General features: G+C 37.9%; 1 protein-coding gene across 2 annotated transcripts in view; it reads left to right on the top strand.

The window, feature by feature from the left end:
• FBN1 (fibrillin 1) overlaps positions 1 to 16,645 on the top strand; it is a 232,223-nt gene that overhangs the window by 95,546 nt on the left and 120,032 nt on the right. For both annotated transcript variants that reach the window (XM_027067205.2, XM_027067206.2), the window contains exons 7-8: positions 10,258 to 10,455; positions 13,871 to 13,996. In XM_027067205.2, coding sequence (XP_026923006.1) covers positions 10,258 to 10,455; positions 13,871 to 13,996 — 324 coding nt within the window. The remainder of the gene's footprint in view (positions 1 to 10,257; positions 10,456 to 13,870; positions 13,997 to 16,645) is intronic.

A 16,645-nucleotide genomic window follows, 5' to 3' on the forward strand; every position in this document is an offset into this window, starting at 1 on the left:
ATATTTTGATATCTGAGCAGGCACAGGTTTTTGTCACGAATCTTCTGTTGATTAATGACACCTACATGACTGAGTTTTGGAACCATGGCCTCTCCCATTCCCCCCAGCTTCCATGCCTGTCTTCTGCACAGTTCACTCACGTGTTCTGAGGAATGCTTGTACTTTCTTCCAACTTGTCTTTCTTCAGTTGAGTTCAGTGCCAGACCCGAGCTGGAAACAGTCTCAGGAATTTTTCATTCATCAGAGGTTTTCTTCCAAAGAAAAATTCTGAGAAAAGCAGGGTCACCTTGAAAACTACTTGATAATATATTAGCATGGTTCAGTGATGCGTGTGTGTGTGTGTGTGTGTGTGTGTGTGTGTGTGTGTGTGAGAGAGAGAGAGAGAGAGAGAGAGACAGAGAGAGAGAGAGAGACAGAGAGAGACAGAGAGAAAGAGATGGAAAAAGAGAGACAGGGGTGGAGGGGATGAGCAACACATACCCATAAGCTAATGACTATTTAGTAAAAGACAATTCTAGAAATAATGCTTCTTAACCAATGTATCTAAACTATTGCACTGTCATCTATCTGTCTTGATATTACAGAAAGCCCATATTTATATGAGGCATTTCTCAGTTGTGGTTAAATAGCTGAATGCTTGTCCTTTGCTTTACGTTTTTCACCAGATCTCTAAGAACTGATAATATCAGCAGAGTGTGGTATGTATCAATTTCCTGTAGAATGAACTTAGGGCTGGCAGCGAGGATGCTAGTGGTCTTGGATTCCCTTGCCCTGTCATTTCATAGAAGCAACAGTGAAGTTCCTCTGGAGGAAATCCCACCCACACGCCAGGATTCCGTCACATATTGTTGGTCTGAGCCATGTGTACTTAATATTCGGGTTTCTGTGAGAACTGGCCAAACGTGTTGAAGTAAGAATTTCAACCATATAGATTAAATATAAATATGTGAATGTGATCCAACTACATGCTTGCTCGCAAAGAGAAAGGGAACAACAAGAAATTCAGTGAAAAAGCTAAAATGCACAGACCAAGATGTCATTTCATTATACATAGGTTTTATGGCATCAAGATGTACAGATAATATTGTTTTATGCAGGACCAGCCTCATCAGTTCAAATCACCTGATACTCAGTACTTGTGAAATTGGAAGAACTTTCATGCTGATTATTGGTAGTTAGAGCCTAGTCTTCCTTCAGATTGCCCATGTCCGTGAGTGGCTGGCCATGTATCCAACTACCTGAGCCGGAAACCCACAAGTCCTCCTTGTCTTTTCAGTTTCCCTCACCCTTCACATGCAAACCATTTTTAAGTGCTGTTGGTTCTTGCCTCCCAGAGACATCTGCCCGCTGCTGGCTGCTCCCCACTTCTGCACTACCACCTTTGTCTAGCCACCACCATCTTTCCCTGGATCCTTCAGGAACCTCTCCATTTTCACTCTTGAACCCTCTACGCAGCACACTTAAAAAAAACATGTTGTGTTTCCAGTGGCTTCCTGTTGAGCTTAAAGCCAAATCCAAACTCCTTACTGTGGCCTGGAATGTGCTGTGTAATCCAGTCCCTGCCCAATGTTCCAGGCTCATGGCGTGTCCCATTCCCCTTGCTCTCTGAGCCCTGGTCTCAGTGGTCTTCTCTCATTACTAGAGAAACCAGGCCCTCTCCCAACTCAGACCCACTGTTCTTGCTGTGTCTTAAACCTCTGAAGCACTTACTCTCCCTTTGCACAGCTGACTTGCTTTCCTCCTTTCGTTCTCAGTATAAATAACACCTTCTCCAAGAAGTCTTCCCTGATAACGATTCCCATGGTAGCTGTCCCCCAATTATTCTCTATTATGGCAGCGCGCTTATTTCATTTGTAGACTAAACCACAGACTCAAATCTAAAATGATTTTAAATGTATTCACGTATCTGCTGACTACTTTTCCTGCCAGATTGTAAATTCTATGTAGTCAGGGACTTATCTCATGCTGCTCTCTGATACAGCACAGCAGCTCCGTAAATATTTGTTGAATGAAGAAATCCTTGATTACATTTTATAACTGTGAAGTTTACTCATTGAACTTGATCATTGAAGTCAGAATGTCTGATTTTATTTTATGCAGTGGTATTTTTTTATTGTGGTAAAATATACATGACACAAAATTTCTTCATTTTAGCCATTTTTAGAGGTGTATCTCAGTAGCATTAAGTGCATTCACACTGTATGCAACCATCACCACTACCCATCTCCAGAACTTTTTCACCTTCTTGAACAGAAATTCTGTACCCAATAAACAATAACTCCCCTCTCCTCCCTTCCCCCAGGCCCTGGCAACTACCGTTCTACTGTCTGTCTCTATGAATTTGGCTAGGTATCTCATAGTAGTAGAACTTGCAGTAGAGTAATACCAATCAGTTTATTTTTCTTGCCCCTTTACAAACATAGGCCTTTACACTCTCTATGTGTAAGTCTCATTTACAATAATAATTCTATTAGCATCCTTCAGAAATTTAATTCCCTTCATATAGAATTTGTATTTGGAAATTAAGCAATATCACAAGGCACTTTGAAGATACATGAGTTGATCTAAGAATATGTTGACCCTGGAAAGTTTTATATTTAATATCACTGATCACAGAGCCCTTTACTCTTGTGTTGTTAATCTTGCATTTGGATTGCAGGGGATGTTTTATACTTGGTGGCTTTGAAGAAAATATAAAAGAACAGATAAATCAAATTGTTATATAATACTATTGTTTTTGTCTTGCTGTTCCATAGCTGATGCTCTGTGGGGAAGCTGCAGTTTGGTTTCACATGGCACTCATGCAAGCCATTTGAAAACTGCATGAATCGGAGCCAGCTGCTTCTTTAAAGTGCAGTTTGCAGATCATGAAAAATGAAGACACTCTATGATTTTATTATCTTGATTGTAAATATGTCACCCAACCCAGAATTTGACTTCTCTCCACCCCACCACCCCATTTTTTTTTCTAGTAAAGGTAGTTTGGAGATAACTTTGGGGCAAAGTGAAAATGAATAATGACTTGTACGATGTACAGGTGTAATGTATATATGTATATGACAAAGAATGTCAGGTAAATGATGATTCAGATAGGAGGCATTCTCTTCCCCGAACAAGATTGCAGTCCATCATAGGACAGAATAAAATGTGTTAACAATATTGAATTGCTGCTGCACGTAATTGGGTTCCACGGAACTATGGGCTGGATTTGGTGAGCTGCTTAGTCTGCATGTTAGAATTAAATGGTATATATCGCCTTGTTTCTGCAGTTTTGAATGCTATTTACATTAAAATTTATATTGGTAATACTTTTTTGAATTAAAGAAGTTAAAAGTCAGCAGAATGTTAACAGAAACAGTTTTGTGCTTATTCCTATACCCTATTTCTAGAAAAAAAATTTTTAGAAATTAGTTTTAGAGAAGGTGTACAGATAGTTACTAAAAGATAAACATTTTGCATAACATAGTTTAGTAAATTTTGCCAAAAGCTCATATTCTTTAAGTAATGCTGTAGAGACCATATTCATACTCCTATCTTGCATGTAGTATTTTATAAAAATGTATGGATTGGAAAGTATATTTGAAATTTACTGTATAATTAAAAAAAAAAGCATAGCTTGAATGAAATGGAAGAGACAATAATGTACTACTTTCACTAGAAAGTAGCCCAAGAAGGAATTCTCACCCCTTCAGAATTTTTATTATTAAAAATTTCAAACTTATATTAATGTTGAAATAGTAATATAAAGTATTATACATTAAATATTAAATTTAGATTAAATATTAACATTCTCTCACTTATATACATATAATACTCTCTATGTGCTTATTTGTATATGTGTATATATAAATATATGTGTATATTATATATGTATATTATATATTAAATATTATGTATATATTATATATGTAATATAATTAATTATATAGTGTATATATATATATATATATATACACACACACTCTGTTTTGCTGCATCATTTGAAAATTAAGTTGCATACATCACAACACTTCACCTTTGAATAAGGACATTCTCATAGATAACCACAGTACCATGACCACACCTATGAGAACAACAATTCCCCAATATTATGTAATATTCAGCCCATATAAAATTTCCCCAGTCGTCTCTTTTTGAAACAGAATCCAAGTAATGTTGGGTTATTAGGTCTTTTTAATCTAATCTCTCTACCATACTTTTTTTTTACTCAGATGGGTCATTTGTTTTTGGAAAAGTTCAGAATAGTTGCCTTTGAAAATCACACATTCTGGATTTTCTGACTGTTTCCTTGTGGTTTCATTTGTCTTGTTCTTCTACCCCTATGTGTCCTCTCAGCTACAAGTTAGATCTGGAGGATTCATTTGATTAAACTTTGACTGTTTTTGGCACAAACTTCATAAATGATGTTTAGTAGTTTATATTTAGTCAAGTCAGGAGTCATGGAAGTATTTCAAGGTGATCTGTGATAGTGTAATTCTGGAGGAAATTAAAAGTTAACTTTTGCTGTTACTGATGCTAAGTTTGATTACTGTATTTGGAACCTGGATGGAGAATCCTCCTGGCATTTCACTCATGTATAGCACTGGGCTGGGAAGTTGGAAATGGGAGTTCATGGTAGTGGAGTGATGTTATGTGTATAAATATGCTTTCTAACACTGGGAGGGGAGAGCCTAGAAATGTGAATTCAGTTGACTGTTAGGGCAGCAGAGTAGTGGGTGATTAGCCTTCTGAAATTTTGATTTGCTGTTTGGTTTAGTGAGCTTGTGGTTACTAAAATTAATAAAGAACATAGTAAAGTGCCTCATAATCCATCAACACTATTGAAAGGAATACTATGGAATTGGGTTATGTTGAGTAGTGGTGATTCCAGTTCATGGGCTTTCTCACATTTCTAAGGGTAGACCTTCAGGTAGGCAGTCAGCTAACTTGAAGATACCTCCAATTAATAATGGTACATAAGCACTTCTCAATAATGGTAAGAGAAAGAGATAGAGACAGACAGACAGGCAGACAGAAAGACAATTTAGAGCCCAAGAAGACAAAGTCGCTTTGGGGAGCTTTTGCAAAACACAGAAGGACACCCTGGCCCCAAGCTGCATCTACTGCATTGGATTCCATGGGGGTGTGGGAGGACAGAGGTCCAGACATTAATATTTTGTGGAACTTCCCAGGTGATCTGCTTATGTCCCAAAGTTAAGAATAATTGGAGTAAGAATAAATGGCAGCAGTTATGAGACTAATTATCATCATGGAACTTCTTTGCTTTAATTTTCTTTGGACTGAAAGTTCCCTGAACTCCTTCTTGAAGAGGTTGTATTGAAATTCCACACATTAGGAGTCTGATGTGTCTCAGGCCAACCTACCTGGAAGGTAGAAGCATGCTATGACCCTGTCATGGATAAATTGATATCTCATTCTTTTTTTTGTAATTTTTATGGAAAGAAGGATTTAAAATAATTGGAGCCTACTGCCCAAAATTATATCCTTGTGCCTTCCCTGCAGTTTGTGGTTTAGTGACTGGGCAGGAGTGACAAGAATTCAGTGCACCACAATATTCTTTCTCTGTGAATGATGCATTTGCTTCAGGGTGAAGTCTTATTACAAATGAAAGTGAAGTACCACCGCAGGTCACAGCATTCTGAGCTGCAGAGCTGGGCAGGGGCCTAGGATCCGAGGCTGCAGATACACATTGGTTAGATCCTAAGTCTTGATAAATCTATGGGAATTGAAAACAGTCCTGAAGCCTCACCACTCAGAATGGGAACATGTACATGCAGAATTTCCCAGGAACTAGCCACACTAGAGTAAGCCCATTAAAAACAATTAAAACTGCATTTTACTTTGGTAAAGTCTGTTGCCCTGGTTTATAGAGGTCTTCTAAGGAAGTGATTGTAAATCAATTTGCAAACAGAGAGTATTTTTAATAGTATATTTTAGTTGCATTAGGAATAATGATTTACATTGAGGGAATGAGTCAGACATTACTCAAGCACTGAATTAAGCACATTCCCTGTCTAGTGCTGGGACTATCTGAAAAAAAGAGTATGTAAATTTAGCCTAGTATCACGTAAGTGCTATGGGAATAATTGTAAATAATTGGATTATTAGTAAGGAATTGGGAGTGTGGGCAGATTTTTTTTTTTTCTGTGGTTGAAGTATTGGACAGAAAAACAGCATAACTTTGGCAATCTAAATGAAGCACAGGACAAAAAGCACACACTGCCAAATCAGAATGACATTTGAAAACCACGTTAATAGAGCATTTACCTTCCAAGAGATTTTTAGATCCAATTCTATTTCATCCAGATTATGCGTCTCCTTCTGCACTCAGCAATTTTTATTGAAAATGTGGACCTACAAATACATTTATGTCCACTTACTAATATGCACTGTCCAATGATCTGGTTCTTTGTCCATAGTGATAAGTATTTAGTGTAGAAAGGTGTTAAGTCTATAGATTCTGTTATACATACTCAAACTTTTGGCCAAATATCTAGTATATTTAATAAAGATGCGTCCCCTATGGGTTTTAGAGATGCCTAATGAAAATTGTCAGAATTAACAAGTGCCTATTCCATTCCATGTGTTTCATATTGAGATGAGGGTAAGAACTTGACTCTAGAAAAGTATTAAGGATTATTTTCTTTTTATGAAGGTTTTCCAATGAGGAATTCATGTCTGAAGTCATGAGCCAGTGTCAGACAGGACTGAATCAGATTTTCTTTGTATTTTGTAGTATGCCTCAATTTTGCTGGTGTCCCTCTCAAAACATGTGTTTGCATCTACCCTGATTCTTTGCAATCCTCTATATAAGGTCTTTCCATGAGGTATCTTGGCAAAGTGAAAAGCAAAACCAAATCCAAGCAGTGTCGAAGAGAGGATTGTAAATTCAAATTTCTGTTCCATTATGTTTTTTAAAAGATTGAAAATGACATGCCAGCATGAATGTGTTTGATTCAAACATTTGCACTTACCTCAGTAAATTAAGAGGAGAAAAAGAAACAAACTTAAAATCCTTTCCTTGTTACCTAACATAGAAGGTTTTATCTATTTTTTAAATAAGAGATTATGTTGCTGTGATCTTGCTGGTCTCAGAAGCAATATATGTATATGTAGCCATAAAAATAATGATGGCTATTGCCTGAGACTAAACATTTCTCATCCTAAAGCAGTTCATCAGTAATGAACGCTGTTGTATGTAATAATGAAAAATTGGAAGCAATTTAAATGACACGCAAAAAGAAAATTATTGAATAAATTATGTTATAACTTGATGGAAAATTATTAACAATTAAAATAATATTTTGGAATAGTATTTACATGGGAAAGTGCTTTTGGCAATGTTAAGTGAAAAAACCAGGATTAAAAATCGTGTATTTAGTACAGTGCTATTTTGTGATGAAGAATAAAACACATGTGAACTTAGGTAATAACCTAATATGAATACCATATATGTAGCAAGGGTTTCTTTAGGTACAATTACATGAGATTTTTATTTTCTTATTTATGTTTCTACCTTTTCCTAATTGTCTGAAATATTATTTATTTAGAATCACAAAAATATATAATAGTGTTAAAATAGAAAAGAAATGCCATATATTAGAGAAGTATTTATTAAATGCCTATAGGTAACATTTGGAAGAATTGAATGAAACAATGAACGACTACAGCCTTTGAGTTTGCCCATGAGTTTACTGCATTTAAGAGCACTTTTGCTCCAAACTGTTATGGTACCGTCACAGTGCTGTCATTTTTTCTTTACAGACAGACTGAAATGAGGGCAGAGATTTTATTCAATAGCTCAAGCATTTAAGTTTTGTATTCTTGTTTCAATTCAACATCTATGGAAGAAGATAGTGGATTTTGAACAGATCTGGCATATTATGAGAAATATTAAAATATACCTAGAACTTGACTATCTAAAACTAAAAAATAACCAGGGGAGTAAAAAATGCATAAAAAAATTAAAAGACAATAAATTGAGGAAGTGTCAGGAGATAGGACTGGAAAGATAGATGGGGCTAGAGCATTAGAGATTTGAGGAGAACAAAGGTATAAGGTTAGTCTTTTGGAATGGTAACACTGGTGGTGTTTATGTGCAATCTACACAATTTTTTGGCCCATTTGCATATCTGGTACTAGTGTTCATTAATATTTTCCTGTAAGTTGAGTTAAACTTTTTTTATTAATCCTCATCATAGCAAACATATTTGTGAAATCAGAGTCTGTTATGTGTATACTCTTTAATAATACAAATTAGAATTAATACATAACGGGGTGCCTGGGTGGCTCAGTTGGTTAAGTGTCTGACTTTGGCCCAGGTCATAATCTCCCGGTTCATGAGTATGAACCCCATGTCGGGCTGTGTTCTGACACCTCGGAACCTGGAGCCTGCTTCAGATTTTGTGTCTCCCTCTCTCTGACTCTGTGTTTCCCCCTCTCTCTGCCCCTCCTCTGCTCATGCTCTCTCTCCTTCTCAAAAATAAATAAACATTAAAACATTTAAAAACAATACATGACTATTAAAACATGACAATCTAAAGTCATCTTGCATTCCATCAGTGATACACATAGCACATTTTTGCAAGCCCTTGCACGGAGAGAGGGAGATGTGAAGATGGGGACTCGATGTTTTGGCCATCCTGTCCATCTCTCAAGTAACACCATAATTTGGGCCTAGTCCTCTTGCTGAACTAGACTGGGTGACGTTTTGTTTTAGGAGCTCCTTAGAAGGCTCCTCTTTCCACGTGGACATTAGGGAGGTGCCATTGACCACAGGTGGCTCATTTTAGCAAGAGAGAAGGGAGAGTGAGGAAGAACATTTAGTGATAGGGAGGAGCTGGAGTCATTACTGCAGCAAAGAAAGCAGGAGAGAGAGAATATGGAGAACAGCGGCATGCCTGCAGGTAAGATTCAGTTATTGTCCAAATGTGGTCATGGTCCACCCTGTTCACTCTTGCTGGTATTGTAAAGGAAGAGTTGCCATTTGGTAAACTGCATATCTATGTCTCATGAGCTACTTAGAGAAGAAAGAAGCAAAGAAAAGTGAAAACCCAACCCAGCAGTTTCATTAGCGCACACAGTGATTTTCATAAAACTGTAGAATTCAGTGGTGAAACCAACTTACTAATAACTAACTAATAACTAATAACTGGGGTTATTCAGCTATTTATTACTTATTTACTCCATCCCTGGACTCATGGGAAACTGTGCATTTCTGAAAATGACACGGGGAAACATGCGATGTTGGGTGGTGGATAGAAGCCTATGGTCTCGCCACAACCCAGCCTCCCTTATCTGCCAAGGTCATTGTGGAACAGAAAGGGATATTATGGTCTCGATTTCTATCATGGCTAGGCTGGGAACAGCCTGGCTTTTGTCCTCTTTGCTCACTACATGTTAATCTTTCTTGTTTGTTGGCTGCTGAATCCAGATTGACTCTCTCCCTTTAGCAAACAAAACAACAAAACAAAACAAAACAAAAATGAAGGCAGATTTTGCATCTGGTGAGAGTAATTGGAAGTTCTCCTATGGCCTTAGCTTATCTCTGTTTACTTTAAGATGGAGTTTTGCCTAAGGGTTACAGTGATTTCAGAGCAGTGTCCTTCCTCTTTATACTAAATGCCTAATGTCCTTGCATGGGTAAATTTTTAAAAATGCCTACTTGTTTGTTTGCTTGCACATTTTTTTTTGTATTTGAAAAAAGATGGACCCAATCCAAAAGAACCGGGTAACCATTTCTTTTGTTCAAAGAACTCCCAGGAATAAAATGCCATGACTTGCCTCATTGCAAGTTTTGAAATTTTTTCTTTTTCCAGCCTAAATAATAAAAGACTCTAAGCTCCGTGAGGGCAGGGATGTGGTCTATTTTAATCACCAAAACATCTACATCAAGCACAGGGACTGATTCATAGTGGGAACTGGTACATTTTCTTGAGTGAATGAATGTGTAATAATATGCTATATTTTTATAGGACATCACAACTGTAAAGTGCTTTCCATTTGCTCATTTGATTCTTACAACAGGGTCTTCACAGTGGATAGGAACTGGTGTTTTTATCCCTATGTTGTAGGTGAGGAAGATGGAGGTGAGCAGAATGATCTGCCCAAGGCTTCGCGCAGAGTCAGTGATGTGTGGTTCTATCCCTGAAGACTGTTTCCCAGTTTGGAGTCCAGCAAGATGGGGCACAGCTGTTTCTCTGCGTGATGGTTCCTGCTTTCCTGGACCTTCATGGAATTCTCCTTCTTTATTTTCAGATTACAGGACGGGCCCATGTTTTACCGTGGTCAGCAACCAGATGTGCCAGGGACAGCTCAGCGGGATTGTCTGCACAAAAACACTGTGCTGTGCCACTGTCGGCCGAGCCTGGGGCCACCCCTGTGAGATGTGCCCCGCCCAGCCCCACCCCTGTCGTCGAGGCTTCATTCCAAATATCCGTACGGGAGCCTGTCAAGGTAAACCCCTGGCTGATGGAGCTCTTAATGGATTCATCTTATTTGCTCTGGAGAGCCATTCTCCAGTGAAGTCGGAGAGAATGGAAAAGCGGTGTCAGAGACATAACTTCACGATTTCGCTGACGGCATGATATCCAACTTAGGCATTAGGAGCGTGGATCAAGAGAGAGCAGCTGGTCTCCTTGGAGTTTTCCTTGCCAGCAGCTCCCCCTCCGAACCCAGAGGTGTTTCTGTGGGGTGGTGTGATACTGGTTGCGGTAATGCTGTGCGTTAGAGCAATGCTATGTATAAACACAAAGCAAAATTTGTGAACAAAGTACTTTGTTTTTCTTATTTTTTTCCCTCCATTTGATATTGTTGGAGTTCCTCTGTCTCCTGGGTTGTCCTTAGTTGACCTCAAGAAAATTGTTCCTCTCTCCATTTTACATGCTACATTATGCTTTTTTTTTTTTTACAAGTCAGAAATAAATTAAGATTTGTTTCACAGTTTTAAATATCCCCAGATGTCGCCTGCTTGCTTCTTCTCCTGTCTCCCATAGAAGCCCTTACTCTGTTTTTTGGCTTTTACTCCTATTCTTCCAGCTGTACAAATTCTTTTATTGTCTGGATGTCTGGCAGGAAACAGGAGGAAGTGAACGGAGGCAGTTCAGCACTAAACTGATGGGATTGAAAACTCCCAGGCTGTATCTGCTTCCTTTAGACATCTTCAGTGTTTTTTTTTTTTTTAACAAGTTGCAATATTTTCAGAAAATTCAGGGTATGGTTTTCTGAGGCAAATAGATACCAGTTTGGTTTGGTTCTGTGTGTTAATTCTAAGGCTGATGTGCAGTAAAACAGAATTTGAGATGAATCACACAGTTCTGTGGGTCTCCATTAAATTCTGCTTCCACAAATTCCACTTGTGATAAACACTGTTGGTCTTGGCTCCTGACTTCTGGGTACAACATACAGCTCCTTTATGTGCCCTTCAACTTGTCCTTCTGAATGTCAGGAGCAGCAAGAAGTCACTTTGGAACAAAGGAATTACAAAGGGGTCTATTGTGTGATTTTATAAAGTAAAGAGTTAGTTTAGTTCCCCCTTTCTTGGGAACCTTAGTTATTTTTCTTATCCTTAGAAGTGAATTTTGAAGAAATTCTTGGTTTTGGTGTTTGGAAGCCAGCTAATACCCGTGAACTCATTGACATAGACCAGAAAGCCAGATTTGGTGTGCCCAACTATCCATCCATGAGTCATTGTCAGAGGTTGAGGCACTGAGACAGTTGGGGGACAGAGAATGACAAGGGAGAGAGAAAAGTGGCTACTCTGTGACTTTGCTGTGCATTTCCTACAGTCTAGACCTGTCCACCATTTTCTTTCTGCTCCTTCCTGACTCTGCTATTCAAGAGTCAGGAAAAAGAAAGATTTTTATCAGAAATTTTGTGAAACCCATGAAATGAAAATGGCAGTTATATTGACACTTTGAGAATGAAACTCTTCATGTTTGGGTGTGGGATTTTTTGGAGCAAGTCTGCTATAGGCTTGGGGCTCTGTTATCCTTTCCAGTGTTTTTAGACTTTGGGCCAGATGTGAGGGGCTGTGGGCAAATGGGTTCATAAAGGAGCTTATTCTGTCTTCAGTCGTGGAAGGCATGGCCAGCAGAGAAGTGCCCTCCTGTGTATTTCCTCTTGGCCAAAAATTATGACCAACAGGACTATCAAGTTTTGCTTATATGTACAATCAATTTCAAATAACATTTCAATAACATATTCAGCATATCAAGAGAATGGAAACTTCTGGTCTCAGATAAAATTGAGATCAGCTATAAAACATAATCTAATTATACTGCCCATATAGTGATTCATTTGTGGGCCAGGACATTCTATTTAAAACAGTGACAGTTTGATAGCAAAATAAATTGTTGCTCCTTTAGTACCCTTTCCCTCATGCCAACTTTTCTGAAGAACATGGGGTAGTAGAGACTTTAAAACTGGTGATCACTCTCTTGTTTCATACAATGAAGGGTAAAACAAGAGAGTACCCTAGGCTTCCAGTTTTCTAAAAGAATATGCAAAGTGAGAGAAAGAAAAGTTAGACTGCCACTCTGCGGGTCCTTTATTAAACTAGACTTTTGTGTGTATTTATACACATATATACATACATATGTAATGAAGAGATGGAGAGAATGTACATATATTTTTTACAGTCTTTCCAACTCAATACAATGAGCCTGGAATGATTCCTTTTTTCCTAGAAAGTTCATATGTGGGGCTACATGTGGGACCATAGTTATTGGGTGCCAGGGATATAGCAGTGAACAAAACAGAGGAAGAACCTGCTGTCTGGAACTTGAATTAAAGACAATGGGTTTATAAAACAAAACAAAGCAAACAAGCATTTATTCGGTCAGCTGGTGATTCATCCTAGGGAAAAAAGTAAGCAAAGTAGGAAGGGTGGTGAGTGACAGGGGGCTGGCTGTTGCTGTTTGGCCAGTGAAGGATGTACTGCTATAGTGAACAGAGACCTACCGGATAGATGGGATGGTGTGAACCTTTATGGAGGAAGAATGATCCAGGCAAAGGGGCCACTATTAAAAACCCTGAGGCAAGTGCATCCTTGGTATATTTAAAGAATGGCAAGGAAGCCAGTTTAAAAGGAGAGTGACAGAGAGGGAGAGGAGGTCAGAAGATGAGAGCAGAGAGTAGAGGGGGCAGGTAGAATCTTTTCAGATAGGTGCTTGAGTTTTGAGCTGGGAGGACACACTGACTTACTTTAAAAAGTTTCCCTCTGGTGGCTTCTCTGCCAGCAAAGTAAGACTGCGTATTCATCTCGGGTCTCTCTCACTTCTTAGTCTAATTTCCTGGGTTGTTTAATTTTTACTGCACAAGACAATTCTACAGAATGGAAGGTGAACATTTTCCATTTCATCTGCATAAAAGCATTCACTGTCTCATACAGTCTCTGTGATCTTACATAAATTCTGCTTTAACTGAATCATTCAATATGAGTCTTAGAGAGTTTTATTATAGAAATGTGTTGCTTTTTGATTCTAAGAATTTCTTGAATAACTCTAGTTATTATTGTCAGCCTTTTTATCATTGCATCCTGTAACTTGCAGCCTTTATAATAAAGCCCACAAAAATCAGTATAAATATTGCCCTCTACACAAGAGAAGATGGAAGGTAGGAAAATTAACATTTGTGACCTCTTACCAACCGTTACTAACCAACTTATGTTACTCAAAAATTTATTTTACATAAAGCAATTGTGAGAAATAGTTTCTCTCATTGTATTCCAAATATTGCGATGGACAAATAACTCGTTGGCATAAATAGAGTAATATAGACATAAAAACTGTCACATTTTCTTCTGCAGTAACTTTTATATGAATGTCTCCCTCTCTCCCTTTCTCTCTCTCTGTTTCCTAAAATCTGACAGATGTGGATGAATGCCAGGCCATCCCTGGGCTCTGTCAAGGAGGAAATTGCATTAATACTGTTGGGTCTTTTGAGTGCAAATGCCCTGCTGGACACAAATTTAATGAAGCATCACAAAAATGTGAAGGTAAGAAATAGTATGCTTTGCAGTGAAGGGGTGGAGGGGCAGGCAAAACGCAAATCAACGACAAGCTTTATTGTAAATTGTTCCAAAATCCTTCTGTCTTTGTCATTCCTGTGAATGTGTAAATATAATATTCTTACCAGGAATAATATGCCTTTGTGCTAGTGAACCAGAAAAACCCTGCAGCTTTTTCCACTTTTATAGACCCAAAATAAGAGATCCATCTGAATCAAATTAAATATTAAAACATGAAATATTTTTGAACCAATATTTGGGTTAAAATGTTCAAGACACATGTTTTTGCATAGTTCTAGAGACATGAATTTAAATTTAATCATTACGTATCATTCAGAAGGACATATGTTCTGATTTTTTTTTTTTTTTTTAGTTAAAATGTGTGTTTGTTAGTTTTTGGAGAGATTAACTCTTCTATTTATCCTCCGAGTACAAGGTTAGTATTTTCTTTTGTGCCTATCAGATGGAAGTTTTTTTAATGGTAATCAAACAGAAAAATAACTGGAGGTAAATTTATACATTTGCATTTAGTTTCTAGATTGAGCTCCTAAAATGTGCATAGAGGGACTATGTTCATATGTACCGCTACTGCTGCTTGCCAAAAAGAGGCCTGGCATCCAAGACCATAAGAAATGCTTTTTCCATGAGAGGGAAACATCTAGGAAATAAGTAGGCAGCATCCAACTCTCTTTTCTTTGATGAGTGCATGCACCTTGCATGTATAATGGCTGACAGTAATATAACAAGGTACATCTCTTATCAAACTCAGCAGACAAAACTTCTTCCTTCATTTTTAGCTGTACCTTGTGTGATATAAAGTTGCATTTAGATGCATGAACTTTTGTTGAAAGCAGCTGCTGTTGTGTCTATACTCCTAAAGCCCAGCAATGAGGAATAATTCATTCTAAGTCATGGGCTTAGTTCATTAATCTTCTTTGTGGATAGCCACAGTATATCATATGTGGGAAAGACAGCTTCAGATTTGAAGAGCAGTTCATAAATGACACATGAGAAGTTTAATATCTACTTGCCCTGAAACTGAGTAATCTGAAATCTGGCACTGATGGAATTATCTTTATGGGTTAGAGTTTTTGTTTTTTTGGTTTTTTTTTAGCGTTCATTCATTTTTGAGAGACACAGAGACACAGAGCGTTAGTGGGGGAGGGAGCAGAGAGAGCAGGACACACAGAATCAGAAGCAGGCTCCAGGCTCCGAGCTGTCAGCCCAGATGTGGGGCTCGAACTCATGAACCGTGAGATCATGACCTGAGCCGTAGTGAGCCACCCAGGTGCCCCTAGAGTTGTTTTTAAGTTATTAATCACGTACAATTTATAATAATATGTTCTTGAACATGCTATGAACAGTTGAGGAAGCTGTGAAAAATACATTCTTCCTAAGGAATTAGGACTTTGTAAAAACACAGTAAGTTTCAAAGAACGATAAAGTTGACTCTTCCAGGCCAACGTATTTTGGAAGTTCTGTTGTAGATTTAAGTTAGAAGCAGAGGATGTTGCTACTGAATGAGGCAAAGAACTTAAGTACCTGTACCCTTTCATGTTATAAATTAAAGAACTGGGTATGGTAAGTGCTCTGTTTGAAGTCATTTAGATGGCACTAGCATTTACTTCTTTTGATTCACACTGTGGTACTTGTGATGTCATATTATATTGCCTTCTTTCCCGGATGTAAGCCATAACCTCCAATATTAATATTTATCTTTCCTAATATTTTGAAAATTTTTAAATATTATAGTATATATTTTCAGGTATTATATACATATATCTTTATGCCACTAATAAGCTGTCAGGTTTATAATAGCATGCAAAATCCACCTCAGCAATGGGTTGTGTCTTATATTTTCAGGTTTTCTCGGCCTGACATATTCAGCTTAGATACAGTCAGCTTCAAGATTTAGGGCACTATGATCCATATGACTTGTCCAGTCTTCTGGACAAGTTTTGCTTTTTGGAATTAGATAGCTTCCATCTTGGAGTAGAATTGTTTTCCTGTGTCCCTTGCCTTTCACTCACCTGTCAGTTAACAACTGTCAGGATTGATCACCTTGTGTGGTCGTGAATGAGACAGAAGATGCAGATTTAATACTCAGACTGAAAGAAAAATCATTCAAAATCCTTTTGTTAATGGTAAGAAACCTATTATAGTGCTGTATCCAATGGACAAAAAAATTCAGTCTGAAAATTACTTAATCCTTTTTCACAAATATTTTTTTTTCCGGCTGCATATTGAAATCAGTAGCAAGATAAAAACAGCATACTTTTGGCTAGACCTTTTTTTTTTTCCTTAGCCATCTACGGTTACATTAAATTCAGATGATGGGTTTTTTTCCCCTCTCTTTTATTTTTTTTATGCAAAATTGATACTGGAAGAGAATGTCCTGTTTGTATTATGTGTACTCTGGCCTGGAAGCTGGTTCGGGCATTATTGCCCTGTCTTACTCGGGTAGGAGAGTAATCAGAAAGTCCTCTGAGAACGCTTGGTGAACTGGGTCTCCTCCTTCAACTCCCTTGCTTTTCTCCAGCTTTATGCCTGTCTATGGGAATGGCACAACTCTGGGCATAGGATGATTGATAGGATGGTCAATAGAAGGAATTCCAGAAAAACTGGCCCACACAGTGA

The sequence above is a fragment of the Acinonyx jubatus genome, chromosome B3 (genome assembly GCF_027475565.1).
Source record: "Acinonyx jubatus isolate Ajub_Pintada_27869175 chromosome B3, VMU_Ajub_asm_v1.0, whole genome shotgun sequence".
NCBI classification, from domain to species: Eukaryota; Metazoa; Chordata; class Mammalia; order Carnivora; family Felidae; genus Acinonyx; species Acinonyx jubatus.